Source organism: Heloderma suspectum, chromosome 4, assembly GCF_057233095.1.
Source record: "Heloderma suspectum isolate Gila_16-S chromosome 4, 16-S_ref, whole genome shotgun sequence".
Classification (NCBI taxonomy): Eukaryota; Metazoa; Chordata; class Lepidosauria; order Squamata; family Helodermatidae; genus Heloderma; species Heloderma suspectum.
The window spans coordinates 310,940,911-310,957,034 of record NC_139461.1 but is presented as its reverse complement, the minus strand read 5'-3'; the positions used below and the strand labels follow the sequence as shown (position 1 = coordinate 310,957,034).

At 43.7% G+C, this 16,124-nt stretch overlaps 1 protein-coding gene across 3 annotated transcripts in view; it reads left to right on the top strand.

Moving 5' to 3' along the window:
* The window catches only part of FKBP1A (FKBP prolyl isomerase 1A), a 32,148-nt gene extending 16,745 nt beyond the window's left edge, over positions 1 to 15,403 (top strand). For 2 of the 3 annotated variants that reach the window (XM_084854514.1, XM_084854516.1), the window contains 3 exons: positions 12,931 to 13,043; positions 13,793 to 13,957; positions 14,383 to 15,403. In XM_084854514.1, coding sequence (XP_084710640.1) covers positions 12,931 to 13,043; positions 13,793 to 13,921 — 242 coding nt within the window. In that variant the 3' untranslated portion in view covers positions 13,922 to 13,957; positions 14,383 to 15,403. The remainder of the gene's footprint in view (positions 1 to 12,930; positions 13,044 to 13,792; positions 13,958 to 14,382) is intronic. The other variant, XM_084854515.1, reaches the window with a different exon arrangement.
* Positions 15,404 to 16,124: the final 721 nt, after the last annotated feature.

Genomic DNA, 16,124 nt, shown 5'->3' with positions numbered 1-16,124 from the left:
CAACCATGCTTCCTTCCTGTCTGCCTCTGGGTCCACCAGAATCTCTCTGGGGTGTGCGTGTCTCTCCCTCTTCTCCGCCGTCTATCATAACACATGCCTGCCTGTGACTTTTACTCCTCCAGCTCCATCACCATCAGGCCAAGATCTCCTTCAAACATCTCAGTCCTTTCTCACTTGTTGCCCCTGATGCTTGGAACTGCCTGCTGGAGCACCTGTATGATGCCACCTCTCTCCCTTTAAAATCCTCCTCCAAGTCTTTTTAATGAAGCCTTTGGCAAGTCTCCTAGTCCTCATGCAGTACTGCAGGGGTCTCCAACCTTTTGGGGCTGGTGGGTACATCTGGAATTTTGAGAATGTACTATGGGAGCTCTCACAAAATGACTGCCATGGGGGGTATGGTCAGTCACAACACCTATTTCCAAGAAGCCAAATTGGTGAGGCTAAAAGGAAAGTAACTTTCCCAGAACATAAGTACAAGGCAGAGGTGGGATCTGAGCTTCAGAACACAAAACCACCCTTTTGAACCCACAGTTTTCTGCTACAATACCCATTTCAGAGGGAAAACTGGTGAGGCTCAGAGACCAAGTAACTTGGCCAAGGGTGTGGTCTGAGCCCCAAATGCTGAATAACATATTTACCCCACAAAGCACAACAAAATGCCCATTTCTCAGATGGCAAACCAGTGATGCGGAGACACTCTCACAGTTTTCCTAGGAAGAAATATAGAGGGCAGCTACTTAATGGGTTTTATGCTATGCTGGTTTTTAATGAGTTATTGTTATTTTTACTGTATTACTGTTATTTTACTGTTAAACACCTAGATAATTTGGTTAATGAGACATTTACAAGTACAATAAATATTATTGGTGGAGGCAGCCTGGGAAAAGGTGGTAAGTGTGTAAGATAGCAGTGCCTGCTTGAGCAAACAGTTCATGGAGGGAGCAATCCTACACCCCCTAGACAGAGTCTGCGGGAGGGCATAGGATATTTTGGATGGCAGTGCTTCAACCATGGATCCAAGAATTCGTACTTCCCTCCCCTTCGCAACTGGCACAGAGAGAACCTGAGAGGGGGCAATGGGGGTGCGCTGGTGGGAGTGGAGGGGACTGGAGCAGCCAGGATTCATCATATCCCTAGGCTTCCCCAGCCTCCTGCCCTCCCACTCCAATGCACCCCAGCTAGATGGGCAAAAAAGCCTGTCTAGCCAAAATGCAGAGCAGGAGGAGCATGGAGGCTTAGATTGCCTCTGCCGCTCCTCCCAATCTGCATAGGATTCCTGTAAGCCTCAGAGTTTGGGGCTTATGGGCATCACCATAGGATTGCGCCCATAGTCTTAATTTATATATTTATGACATTTTGTCCCCTCCTTTTGGTCCCAAGAATCCTCAAAGCGGTGTGTATTATCCTCTTTCACTCATGGAAAATCGAGCTGAAAATTAGGTTCTGACTTTGCCCCAGTGGGTGAGAGAGTGTAACTAGAGCTGACATAAGGCTATCTCAGTAAGTTTGAAAATAAATATTTTAAAACTCAAGCAGGAAAACAGTGAATAGCCCTCAACTTTTTAAACAAATGAAAACATGACACAGGAAGTATTGAGATATGCGTAATTTATGAAGAAAAGTAAATGCAAAAGAACATCACATACAAAACTAAAATGTGAAACGTAATGATTACAGAGAAAATACATCTGTAACTATGAACCACAAAGTGGTGTGGCTGCTAAATGCAAAGGTTGCCATGCAAAGTAAACTGTAGTTCAACACTTGCTGAGGGCTATTAAAAAAACTACATTAAGAAAACTATATTAGAGCATTAAATGAAATAGCTATGGCATTCAAATTTATGACAGGCCAAACCAGCAGCAGTTTGAATTGTTACTTAGCTCCATCTAAATTCCCACTAGTCCAGACTAGATAAGTGTAATTTTTAACATTTCCAACTATATAGCAGTGTAATCCAAACATTTAGGGAAAAGGAAGCGGGGAAAGGAAGATTACAGCTGTCTGTCCCAAGGAGAGATCTGAAAAACAGGCTCCTGTGGACCCAGGTGAAGACTGGCAGAGACCTCTCCCCAAGTTCAAGATGTAAGAACCAGCAAAGTCCAGATGGGAAAATAAATTCAGGTAGAAAGTGAAGAGAATGTTTTAAAATGGAAATGGTGGTGAAGCCTGGGCTAACCAATGAGTAAAATAAAATAGTGGGGAAAACTGAACGAACTTGCTCAGGAGCCAGGCATCTAGCTCCAGAGACCAGATTTGGGAGTAAAGTAAGGCCCCAAGCAGTCTCAAAGCCTGGGAGGATCCTTCTTTCCAAAGAAGGCAAAAACCAATCAAAAAGGCCCCCCAAACAGGTAAAACCTGCTAACAAAAGGCAGAGTTGGGCAAAAAGTAAAAAATCAAGAAAGAGGAACAAAATAAAGGTTCCTCTTAGGATACAGTTGTTCCTGATCCACTGCCACCCCTCAATTTTTCTGCCTTTTAATTGACCCTTTTCCCTTCTCCCTCGTTGCCAGCTTGAAAATTTGGTTCTGGATTGGTGAATAATACATTGGGAGGCAGAAACCTGCAGGGACAGTTTTCCATTGCTTTGGGGGCTGACATAACCCTAGGCCTTATCAGGGTATAGGGGAACACTCTGAGCTCATGAAGCTGCTAGCTGTGGGGTGTAACAAGCATTGTAACTTTTCATATTTGTCCAGTGTTCCACAAATGGACTACAGCTTTGTCAGCATAACTCTGCATCTCAGATACAATTTCCTGCTCTCCAGGAAAGACAGGCCTGCTTGTGAATCAAAGTTTTACTCGCATTCCATTCCATGGCTCCCTTATAAGCCCTCTGCCCCCATCACCTGAATCCCCCAAAAGGGACCTGAGTAGCAAGAGCAGTAGTTGACATCAAAATAGCATGAATGCAGAAATGCAGTAGCACTGCCCAGGACTGTGATTGTGTCTGAATTCTCTCATCTTTCCACTTCTCTGCAGCGCAGCTACTGTCCTGGAACTTCAGCTTATTTAATCTTCACACAGTGAGCCTAGACCATTGAGAGTTCAGATGCATGGCAGGTTTGTGAATTAGACAATGTGGATGGTTGGAACTGAAATGTGCAACAGTGAGTCTGTAAAAAGTGGCAGTTGAGAGTAGGATCATTGTAGCTTTATGGTGTTGAGTTGGTTTAGCTCGATGAGTGGGCAAGAAGCTCTGTGGTAAAACCAGAATCAAAATCTCAAGCATCACTCCTAAGAGCTTTTGTAATGTGTTACCCCACTCCTTTTTACAACCTTTAAACATATGTGTATGTTTATGGAAATAATTCTCTTGGCCTAATTAGCAATTTCATTGGTCAGCAAGGACTGTTTTTCAAGTCATCACCATCGAGTTAAGGGCCACTTGGATCCCCAAAATCATAGAGCCACTTGGATCCCCAAAATCATAGAGTTGGAAGATACCTTACAGGTCGTCTAGACCAACCCCTGTTCAATGCAGGATTTGCAAAGGAAATCAACCCTGAGTGCTCATTGGAAGGACAGATAATGAAGCTGAAGCTCCAATATTTTGGCCACCTAATGCGAAGAGAAAACTCCCTGGAAAAGACCCTGATGCTGGGAAAGACTGAAGGCAAAAGGAGAAGGGGACGGCAGAGGATGAGATGGCTAGATAGCATCACGGATGCAATGAATATGAACTTGAGCACGCTGCGGGAGAGAGCGCAGGACAGGAAGGCCTGGCGTGCTATGGTCCATGGGGTCACGAAGAGTCGGACACGACTGAACGACTGAACAACAACAAATGCAATTGCAGCATCTCTGACAGATGGCCATCAAGCCTTTATTTAAGTATTTTCTGCGAGGGAGAGCCCACCACATCTTGAGCAGAAAACATAGCATTAAAAGTATCAAACACAGAACAATTTAGGCTTATGTATTTTTCGTTACTTGGCTTGGGTGGGATTACCAGAGTTTTTCATCAAGTGGCACTGACTGCATATGCCTGGATCCAAAGAGCTACCCTAGACATGCTCAGTGGAATTTTGAACTCTTTTTCTTTGTGATATGGCATGAGGATCTGGTGTTCAATCTTGTTTTGAGAGTCTCCTTAATTTTTTAAAAAATGGTTTGCTGTGGAGTGGGGCCTGGTCTGACAAAACAGAAGCCCAGAACTACCTTGAGTGCTTGGAAGTAGTTACACTGTTTTTTTGGATCCCAGACATGGTCACTAGACCATCTGTGCTCTGGAGCATCTGTAGCTAGCTCATGCTACCCCTGCTCAGGTATCAAGTGAATCTGGCAAGAGAAGGGAGCAGCAGTGGGCCTGCCTCATGTTTGATCCAAAACTTCTCATCATCTTTGCCAATTGAAATTGCACTGCATACTGGAGGTCGGTAAACACATCTCCATTGGTCGTAAAACTTACTTAAACTTTAATTGAGAGAGGGTGGGAGAGGCAAATTAGACAAATACACCAGCCTGCTTGCTGTGTGTGGCAGGTAGATTTAAACAGAGCATATAATGAATTTGCTATGCTGTCTCCCAAACTGGTGTTTCGTACTTTTAAAATGGAAGTCAGGAGCATCAAGATGGCCATTATAAACCAACCTCATCCTAACTCTTCATTAGTAAACTACTGAATATCCCCATGGCATGGACTTTGCATTTGATGGGGGCAAAACTTTCAAGTACCAACAATCTTCTTGCTGTTTTCTTCCTTCGGGCCTACAGCATTCCCTTTGAACCTCCCTCTGTGTCTTGTTCTTGGCCAGCTCTGTGCTTAGCAGCATATCCCACTTAATTAACAAGCTAATCCTCTTTAATGGTCATGGGATACCTATTGCCAATGTCTGCAAGTTGGATGGGGCATCTAAAGGCTTCGCTGGGATTGCAGGTCTGCCTTTTCCTAGTATGCTAGAAACAGCAGACAGTGGGTCCTTCATGTGGTCATACATAACAGCCCTTTGCAGAATTGTGTGGAGAGAGCAACACAATGGATTTATGTCAGCTCTGAAGCTTGTTGTAATACATAAGATTTATATTGTACTTTAGAGTATCCTAAAGTACAATGTGCACATGCTCTCAGCAGACTTTACGCTATTTGTTTAAAGGAGGTCTGTATCATTCCCATATTTTGAATGAAGTCATTGGCTGAGTAGTGGTTCAAGTTACCTAGGCAGTAGGTGGCAGAGGTGAGATCTGGACGAAGGACTTCCTGGTTTGTTCCTCAGTCCTAGCCACACCAACTCTTATGCACAACTACAGTTGTATGAATATTTTCCATAGCTTCTGAAGTGTGGTAGGTGCTTTTTGGAGGTTGGTGCCTGTCAAGTTCCCTGTCTTGGTGGGATAAGACAGAGGCCAGGGAGTTGGAAATAGTAGAAGACGGAGTAGAGGAGAGAAGTGGCAGTTGCAGTAGAGGGTAAAGTAAGTTAGTCACCAGTAAAACACTTGTGAGGTGTCCATGCTGGCCTTGGTGCTGCACATCGTTGAAGTGATGTTTTGAGGTACAGTGTGTTAAGCATATGAACATAGTAGTCTGGTGTTTGCTTCCTTTATCTCAGCCTTCCCCAACCTGGCACAGTCCAAAACATCTGGAGGACAACTCCCATAATTAGTTTGATGCGTCTTTCAGAATTAGTTGCATACAGGGAAAAAACATTGTCCACTGGGGCTCTTGTATATGTTTTAAACTGCAATATTAGAAATGAAAATTAATTTTAGGCGTCATGTTCAGTCCTGTTCCTTGAGCTTTATTCCCATGGCTCTGGGGGTGTAGTTGTCAGATAGCTTGTTTATCTGGGAACTCCCTAACTGGAGTTGAGATGAATATGTCCTTCAAAGTATGAAAATGAACCACCATGTTACACCCTTGTGAATAATTATACTTATACTTATACTTGTATAAGTATGCAGGGCAAGAATTTTAAATAAAGTGGGGGTGGGGGAAGAGGGATAAGATGATGACTCTGTTGTTAATAGACTGAAAGGATAAGTTTTTCCTGGGACATGAAGGCACAGTGATGGCGCTTAAAGCAGACCTTAAAGCAGATTAGGCCTTCTAAATACTTACAAAAAAGATTCTTGAGTTGTAGGCTTGCTATATAGCTGCTCTCTAAGAACAACAACACACCAGCCATCAAGCCATTGGTGCTTCTGCCATGCTGGCTCTGGGCTATGAGTAAGCACCATTCTCCCCGCAAAATGCTTTTGTTTGCCTTCTTTGCTTTGTACATCTTCCCCATTAGTGGAATCAGTGTAGAGCCACATCTGTGCACAGCTCTTCCTCTTGCTTCCTATTTAGTTCCAGCCCAGATGCTCTGGATGCTGTGATAACATGATCCTGGACTGGCTTTCCAAGGAGAGGCACAATATTTCTCCTCTGGTACATAGACTTTCCCAGCATCTCTCCCCCTGTCCTCTTCCCATAGACAGTGATTTGCTGACTCTCCTGATCTCAATGAAACTGCCTTGCAATGTGTATTGTGGCATTTGGGCTTCTCCCACAATATTTTCATCCAGGTGAACAGTTTCCTGTTTTGTTTCCTGGTATTCTGGGGTCATTCTGTTCATGATTAGGATGCTTATTGATACTCGGCTATCAAGAATATAGCGAGCACTGTAGATCTATTCCAGCCCAATGCTTTTCCAGGCAGATTATTGGTTACCGGCTTTTGGGAGTAGGAGCTTACGACAGAATGATATGAAGGTTTTTTAGGGGGAGGAGGAAGATTGCCTAGATTTGATTTAAATTGAACTAAGATGAAATCCCAGTATGACTGGGAGCTGGTGCTAACACTGATTTTTTTTTTTTAAAGTAGAAGATAAAGTATTAGAACTACTGAAATTGCCTCTGTGTTTAGGGACTAATAAGAGCTTCTGGGAGCCCCAATTGGTACATGACCTATTTTGAATGAGTTTTATAGAGAATTTTTCTCACATAGTGTCTGGCTAGAATCCACAAAAGCTTATACTATAATACATTTGTTAATCTTTAAGGTGCCGCACGGCTCTTATTTTCTTGTCTTTTTCTTTTTTTGCTGCAGCAGGCAAGCATGACTGCCCTCTGGAAAGTATCCCTGGTTTATTTTGTGTTCAGTTTAGATAGAGTCTTACTCTGTCTTGCTAGTTCCAAATTTTTTTTTTTAAGATCTTAACAATTTATCATACTGGATTTCAATTCTCTTGACAGCAAACCTTGAGTGTGCTCTGAACTCTCTCTTCCCCTTCCTGGTGTGTGGTGTTCTGGTTTGGCGAACACAACAATTTCCTTTTTATCTAAGATTCATTGCTCTGTGGTTTGAGTGGCAAATTTGGTGGCTTACAGTCTTTATCTTTGGTGTAAAGTTTCTGTGAGCTTTGTAATTAAATGTAGATTTATTTGGGACATGTACTGGATGGAGAATTCTGACATGGGCAAGGAACAGTTAGCATTTTTCTCATGTCTTGCTGCAGGGAGATAATTGGGCATGGCAGAATTTATTCTGGTTAGGTTCTGGGGCATGCTTGTTCAGCAAATGCAAAACCTTCTGGGCACATGGATCTCTTTCCTGTCTAGATAATGCAGGAGGGCTATCCTTGTGTCTGCATGTGGAAGGGCTGTGGCTCAGTTGTAGAGTGCATTGTTTGCACGCAGAAAGTCCAAGTCTCAATCCCCAGCATCTCCAGGTAGGACTGGAAAAACTCCTGCCTGAAACCCTGGAGAGTTTCTGCCAGTCACTGACCCAGTTTGCATGGTGACCACAGCCCACCCTAGATGAGTACGCTAAACTGCTCGTGAAAAAATTCTTGTGTTGCAGTTCCCTTTGCTTCCACACTTCTGCTTTAAGAACTCTGAACTAGGAGTTCCAGAAGACATTGTGTGGACATGACTTTGGTTTGGGGAACCCTAACTAATAAGGTGGAAAGTGGGTGGCTGGGGCATTAGCGATAATCTTCCATCTCTAGGTACAGGATGATGGATTTGGAGACTGGCAGCACCCTGGAGGAAGAAGAGGCTATGAAACTAAGAAAAATTAATCTGCAGATGGTGGAGCAGAGCTATAATAAAGAACTAGAAAAGAATAAAACAATATCTGTAGACTTGCTATTGAGAGCTGAGCTGGAAGACTGCCGCAGAAGGAGATTTTAAATTAAAGAAGACTTGTATAGACAGTGAATACATCTGGAGCAGATTAAAAATGATGTAATTGTTACTAATTCTCAGATTTTCAGAATTTGAGTAGTAGTATTTAAATAATAAACTCTATGTCTCCTCCTTGTGCAAGGAGCTTGAGACTTCTTGAGAAGAATGTTCTGAAACTAGCATAACTATAGAACTTGTAGAGGAACTTACGCTCCAGTTTACTAATGCTGAGCGGAGGGCAAGGAAGGGAGAGGATTCTAAAAGTGAAAAGGAATGCTTAAATGAATAGAGACTGAGAAGGGTAATGCCATTCAGGAATTAAAAGATTGTAAATATGAAAAAGAAATACCTTCCTATAAATATGAAGTTGAAAAATGGTTACAAGAGGAGTCAGACAGAAGACTAACCTTGAAGACATGCAGAATAAGCTATGCCAGTGGGAAGAATAGGCACTTGGATAATGCATTAGGCAATGCAAAACAAAATCGAAAGAAAATCAGATTCCAAAAGGACACTGAATGCTTTGAATCTGACAGCTATTTAGAAGATCATATGGTAGAACTACAACTCCAGCTGTTTTTGAAGATGGAGAAATTAGCGAAACATTTTGTGAGGCAGGAGCAGTCAGGCATATTTGATAGTCCTTGACATACAGACCAATGTTGTGCATGTGCTGACATTGCTGGGTTCTTTAAGGCAGTGTTTGGCCCTCACTTAGTCAAGAGCAGGGCTACGAAATCTGGTGCCCTCCAGTTCTGGACTGCAACTCACACAATCCCCAATCACTGGCCATGCTGTCTGTGGCTTATGGGAATTGTAGTCCAAAACATTGGGAGGGCACCAGGCTGCTTACCCCTGCTCTAGAGATAGGAGGGTTGGAAAAAGCCTGAATTGAAGGAGACTGTGAGGCATGTAATTGTTACTGGCGGAAAGCTGTGTCCAGCATGTGCGGCGGCCTGGCTGTATTTGTTCAGCCGCAGTTAGTAGCATGTACTTTAAGGGAAGTATGCGAACCGAGAACTACCGGAAGTACAAGCTGGGTTTCGAAGAGGCAGAGGAACTAGAGATCAAATCGCCAACATTCGCTGCATCATGGAGAAAGCAAGAGAATTCCAGAAAAACGTCTATTTCTGCTTCATTGACTGCGCTAAAGCCTTTGATTGTGTGGATCACAACAAACTGTGGCAAATTCTTAAAGTGATGGGAGTACCAGACCACCTTACCTGTCTCCTGAGAAACCTCCTGTACGAGGGTCAAGAAGCAACAGTAAGAACCAGACATGGAACAACCGAGTGGTTCAAAATTGGGAAAGGAGTACGACAAGGCTGCATATTGTCACCCTGCTTATTTAACTTATATGCAGAGTACATCATGAGAAATGCCGGGTTGGATGAATCAGAGGTCGGAATTAAGATTGCTGGGAGAATTATCAACAACCTCCGATATGCAGACAATACCACTCTAATGGCAGAAAGCAAAGAGGATCTCAAGAGCCTCTTGTTGAGGGTGAAAGAGGAGAGTGCAAAAGCTGGTTTGCAACTCAACATTAAAAAAACGAAGATCATGGCATCTGGCCCTATCACTTCCTGGCATATAGAAGGGGAAGAAATGGAAGCAGTGACAGATTTTACTTTCTTGGGCTCCAAGATCACCACAGACGGGGACTGTAGCCATGAAATTAAAAGATGCTTGCTCCTTGGGAGGAAAGCTATGGCCAACCTAGACAGCATAGTAAGAAGCAGAGACATCACCTTGCCGACAAAGGTCCGTCTAATCAAAGCTATGGTTTTCCCAGTAGTAATGTATGGCTGTGAGAGTTGGACTATAAGGAAGGCTGAGCGCCGAAGAATTGATGCTTTCGAACTGTGGTGCTGGAGAAGACCCTTACGAGTCCCCTGGACTGCAAGGAGGTCAAATCAGTCCATCCTAAAGGAAATCAACCCTGAGTGCTCATTGGAAGGACAGATACTGAAGCTGAAGTTCAAATATTTTGGCCACCTAATGCGAAGAGAAAACTCTCTGGAAAAGACCCTGATGCTGGGAAAGACTGAAGGCAAAAGGAGAAGGGGACGGCAGAGGATGAGATGGCTAGATAGCATCACTGATGCAATGAATATGAACTTGAGCACGCTCCGGGAGAGAGCGCAGGACAGGAAGGCCTGGCGTGCTATGGTCCATGGGGTCATGAAGAGTCGGACACGACTGAACGACTGAACAACAACAACTTTAAGGGCAGACAGAAGGATATGAATGGGTACACGAAGAGTAGGTTTGTGTTTAATAAAATCTATTTTCTGCTCCTGTTAATATCTTGTTGGCTTGGTTGCATCTTGTGGTGCTGCCCTCTCCTGCTGCATCTGAGCTCTCACTAACTGTGAGCCCTGGGGATTTCCACTTGCTCCTGGGGGGATGGGATGTAGGAAACATCTGTCTCGTCTGTGCAGCTCCTAGCAGCTGGTTGGCAAAAGGGAATGGCTGACCCAGTTGATCCCTGATTCCCTTTACCACTGATGGGACCCGTGGGCGATGAAGTAGTTGGGAGGATGCCTTGAATGCAAGTGATGGGAAAAGTTGGCCATATCAAAACTGAATGCGTATTCTGTGGCGATGGTGGTGGCAGGGACATCTCTCCCCACCTCCCCTTACCTCTCCACTAGTATGGTGTCCTCTAGTGGTGCTATTTTGGGTGGTTAGGTAGTTTCTGTAGCCCACTTCTGAGGATGGTATAGAACCACCTGTAATCTGCTTGGTTTCTGTTTGTTGCAGTTTGTGTGAGCTGCAGTTGATTTGATCCCCCTGAGGTTGTAGACAAAGCACTTGGAGAAGTCTGAGTCATAGTGTGTTTACTCAACCCTTGCCCTTCCTGGCTGGTAACAGCCAGTTACGAGGCTGGCTGGATTGGGCTGCAGGATTGACCCTTTTGGTAGGGCACCCATTGCCTGCCACTTCGACAGAAGCAGGAGTCTGGCGGCTATGGAAGAAACTATCTTTGGATCCTCTTGACCTTAATAATGAGATCTAGAGATGTAAAATTTTCTTGGAATTCTGATGCCATGGAGGGGAGAGTTATGTTTTCTCTGTTTTGTTTTTTTTAAACCCACAACTCTGTAATTTTTGGGAATAATTGAAATATATGTTGTACTTTCTTACCAAACTTTAAACTTATTTAAATGATAAATCATTTTAAATGATTTAACTTACATAAACAACATGATTAAAAATTAGCAAATAGAATACTATTTTCCTTTATAACATTTACGGAACAATCCTTTGGATGTTTACTAAGAAGTAACACCCACTCTGTTTAGTGGAGATTCCTCCCAGTTAAGTGAGCATAGAATTGCAGCCTCAAAAGTATAAATGCCTTAGTTTTGTATAAGAAAAATTGGAGCTGTACCTTATACTATAGAGAGCGAGAGCTGTTGTTGTTGCATCCTCTGCTACTGAAGCTTACAAACCTTAACTTCTGTCATCTGAGAAGTTCATATAACACTGGAAACTGCCGTATACTGTCTCAGCTGGTGCATCTTGCTCACTATTGGCCACACTGACTGACAGCAGCTCTCTGAAGTCCTTCCCAGCCCTATCTGGAAATGGTGACGACTGAATCTAGGACAATCTGCATGCAAGCAGCAGGAAAAATTAATTTGAAAATGGAAACACCGCAACTATTAGTAACAAAAAGAAGCATGTTATTTTGACCAAAACAGTCTCAAACTGCCACAATGTTAAGGACTAGCAACTTATTTGGATATTGAATTAAGTAATCTTGTGACATTTTAGTGATTTATTTATTACATTTGTTATACCACCCATTAGCCGAAGTGTTTTTTAAATGTTTTTATTTATTTTTCAAAAGAAATTACACCCCCCCATTCTTATTAATTCAAAATCCCTTCCCAATCCCTCCTGCAGATCAAGCAGTTTCAGGGTTCTTCTTCTCCCCTTCTTTATTTTCTATCAGGATAATATATAAATTCATCCTATTTCATTCCTTTATTTTTTTCTTTTCACGAGTCCCACAGATTTCTATAAGCTTCTATAAAAGTTGTTCCATTTGACTCTTTTTTCATAAAATCTATATATTTTTTTCCAATCCTCCTTGAAGGTCTCACTTTTCTTTATTCCTCTGTGCACTTTTAGCTTCTGTGTCAGGTTTTCATTTATTGATGCGTCTCAGATTTTCTTTTTCCACAAAGATATTATCAGCATTAGCCAAAGTGTTGCAGGTGTCTACAGTATATACAGGATTATCTTTCTCTAATGCTGTGAATTGTTGCACATTAAAATCTTTGTATACTACACTAAAACCTTGTTTTAAAAAGCATTTCACATTCCAAAAGAGAAAAATACTTTGAGCGTTTCTTCAGTGTTCCTCAAAATTTCAAGTTTTTCCTGTATAAAATGTGGAAAAAGTCCTTAGTGTGTGTGTGTTTCCTGAACGTTTGCATTTTTACTGTTACAATATGCTGCTGTCCACAGCGTGAACATCCTTCACTGAAGGGATAGGTTTCAAGGAGGGATCCGAAGAAAGAGAGGTGGAATATGGAGGTATCTCCATATTAGCTGCTTGAGTGCTGTTGAATGTCTCTCTGGAATCTTCCTCCTAAGTTCTAGTTACTGATTTTGTACTCGTTGAATGTCATCATACAAAACTTGGCTCCTGCGGCTCATCTGTCATCTGAATTCCCCCTAGTTCCTAAGAGCCTTTTGGCATTCTGACCTATCTGTTTGTTTGCTTTGCTACTAGCACAACTGTTCTGGAAAAAGGCTGAGGTATGTTTGGCTTCAAGATGATGGGAGCCTCCTTTTCTCCTCAGGTATGCTTGAAGATGGGAAAAAATTTGACTCCTCTCGCGATAGGAACAAGCCATTCAAGTTTGTGATGGGCAAGCAGGAGGTTATTCGCGGCTGGGAAGAAGGGGTTGCCCAGGTATGTCGGTGCAAGTTTGAACAGTGGAAGGTACCAGGAGTTGTGGGAACAGACCAATTGCAGTGGGTGCTAAATGGATGTGGGATTTCCTGCTGTGGAAGGAAAGTGCTCCTCCCACCTTCAGGAAGATTTTCAGCTGAAAGATTTGGGGTGACAAGGTTGCTTTTGGCCAGCTGGGCTTGTTTGCACCATCTGGATTCAGCAAGGATTGCCTTGGTGGGGTATTCTGAGAGAGCAACCTCTGTCTGCACAAATAAGTAACTCAGTGGTGGGGGGTGAACCACACACGTTGCTCACCTTTTTGAGTGTGCCTCACAGTGGGTGGATTCAGATATCCTGTTCACTACCTCATAGTAAGACAGTGGAGGTATGGACTTGAAATGCAGCGGAGCATCATCTCTTTGCTGGTTCAGGAAGAGTTTGCAGCTCCGTTGAATGCAAGGACCAAACTGAATACAATTGTCATGTAGCACCTTCACTGTTGACAACTGTCTCACCCTTGTTGTTGGAATTGGGGGGTGGGGGGATGTGTAAGTAGAGAGGTGAAGGAGGGGCATATATTAGGTGTCTTGCATATGGCCTTGACACGGCTGCTCAACCACAGCAGGGATCCCTGAGGCAACTGGCTGTCAAGGGCCGTTTCCCCATTGTATGCTTTGTGCCTTCCATGCCAGATTCACCAACTTTTAGGGTTGTGAACAGAAACAGGGACTTGCATCTGTCTTAATTGTCTGCTCTTCCTTTTGCAGATGAGTGTTGGCCAGCGGGCCAAGATGATAATCTCGCCAGACTATGCCTATGGCTCTACCGGCCACCCGGGAATCATCCCACCCAACGCCACTCTAATTTTTGATGTGGAACTTATCAAATTGGAATGACAAGAGGTGCATGTCCTCCCATTTCCCTGCTCTGGGGTAGGTGATGGGCTTGGAAGACTCCTGTTGTATTGTTCACTGAAGCCTGTGGTTTGAGATCCTGGGGTGCAGAGAGAGGGAGGAAGAGAGGGTGGCATTTTCAGTGGCTTAGTGAAGGCAGGTGTTAGGAGGCTCTGTACTGAAACATCTCCCAGGCCCATTCATCCAACTGGCATGAAGAGTGAATGAATATCTTGCCATTAGAAATGGTAGCAGGAGATGGAGAGCTTCCCGCCAAAGCCAAACTTGCCTTTGGCTTGCCTTTGCAACTAACGGGCACTGCTCCCTGATCAAATAGCCTCTGACGTGTCGGATCTTCTCCCCCTTGCTGGATTTTGACATCCCCACCCCTTCCAGGCCCTGCACAGTCCTTTCCTCCTCTTTCCAGGACAGGCTCTAATGCAAGTTCTCTTTTCCCTTAACAGGTTTGGCACATGGAGAAATCCGGAAATCTTTGCTTCAAGATGAATGCACATGAATTTGTATGGAGCTTTCCCAGCTGTCCACTACACTCTTGGTGTAACCATCCACCCTGATTTGAATGTTTTGGGTCACTTGGCTCTGCTTCTGACTCTCCTTCCTTGTTTTCCTCTGATTTTTGATGTTTTTAAGCAACATGCTGTAAACCTCAGCTTTTTTGGGGGGTCAAGTTCTTTAATCTTATTTTTGTTGGGGTTTTTTTGGTGTAGATTGAGTTGTGTATGATTGAGCATTACTAGTAAGTATACTGATTGGTTCACATTATATAGGAATAATTGCTTGAAGGCAAACCTTTTTTTGTTTTGTTTTGGAAGTATCTATTGTATTAAAAAATTAATTTGCTGCTGCAAAGCCATACAAAGCAGTTTAAGGAGCTATCGAGGGCTGAATCATCCAGAAAGCCGTGTAATCATAGGAGTTTATATTGTTCTCTGCCTGAAACTTGGGGCCACAAGGGACTCCCCCCCCCCCACGCCTTCCTCACTACCATTTTGGGGAAGGGGCAGTTTTCAGTGACATAGCACTATCCTTGTTACTCTGGGGCAGTTCTTGCTCCCAAGTTGTTGACCACTTTTCCCCTGCCAATATTGTGGTGTGTGGCATTTTCTACTGGATTTTCAGGATATTTTTAACCTTTAGCAGTCTGAATTCCACAGCTAGCTAAATACAAGAACTTTGAAGGTGCTGTTTACCATGGGGTGAAGGGATGAATCCTTGCCACCTCCCCAGCCATCAGTGCGGATATACTAGAGAGTTCTTTACTGAGATCTGATGCTGGTCATCGCAGCTTGCAACAGCCTCGTGTACAAATGCACCAACCTCTCCTGGTGTCATACCAACCCCCCTTTTTCCCGTGTAGTGAGTTTTGGTAAGAGAATTGCCGCTGCCACTTCCTCCACCACCATCACCACGTAAACATATAGATTTATTATTGCAATAAAAAACGCTTTATGCTGGCTTTTCTCATTTCCTGTTTGCTGGTTGTGATTCTTTTCACTTGCTGTTCTGGCCTGCTGGTGAGAGTTTCTCGTGAAATTGTTTTGTACACCAGTTAGCCTCCGGTTCATGACATGGTGGTGTGTATCTTACTACATTTATCCCCCCTTTCTTCTATGCTGAGTCTCTTCCTTGGGCACCAAAATGTCTTTGGCCAGCCTCGCTTGTCCCCCAAGTGTTTTCTCCTCTGTCTCGTTAATGGCAGTGTTGTTTCATGCTGCATCAAAACAGTGGCTTTCAACCAGTGTTCCAGGGAGGGAACCCAGGGGCCCTTGACAAGAAGAGCCAGAGTGGCGGACATAATTCCATTAAAGGCAGCTTGTCCATGGCTGCCAGTCATCCCACATGTGTACAGCACAGGAGAGGTTGGATATTCTTGGTGGCTGTACTGTAGGGTCATGCCTTGGGACCCCCTGCAACATGCAGGGATTCCTTGGTGGTCAGATCATATGGAGAAGGCTCTCTCAAGGTAGAGTGCTTGGAAGTCATAAGAACTTAGGAAGAGTTCTGTTGGATCAAACCAAAAGTCGGTCTAGTCCAGCTACCTTGGGGGGGGTGTGTGTGTGGAATCCCCATGGTGCCATTAGCTCTGTACCACGGTTGCTTCCTAACTACTGGCATTCAGTGGCCTATTTTCTCTGAACCTGGAGGTTCCAATAGTGATCGTGGGCTAATAACCAAGTCTCATTAC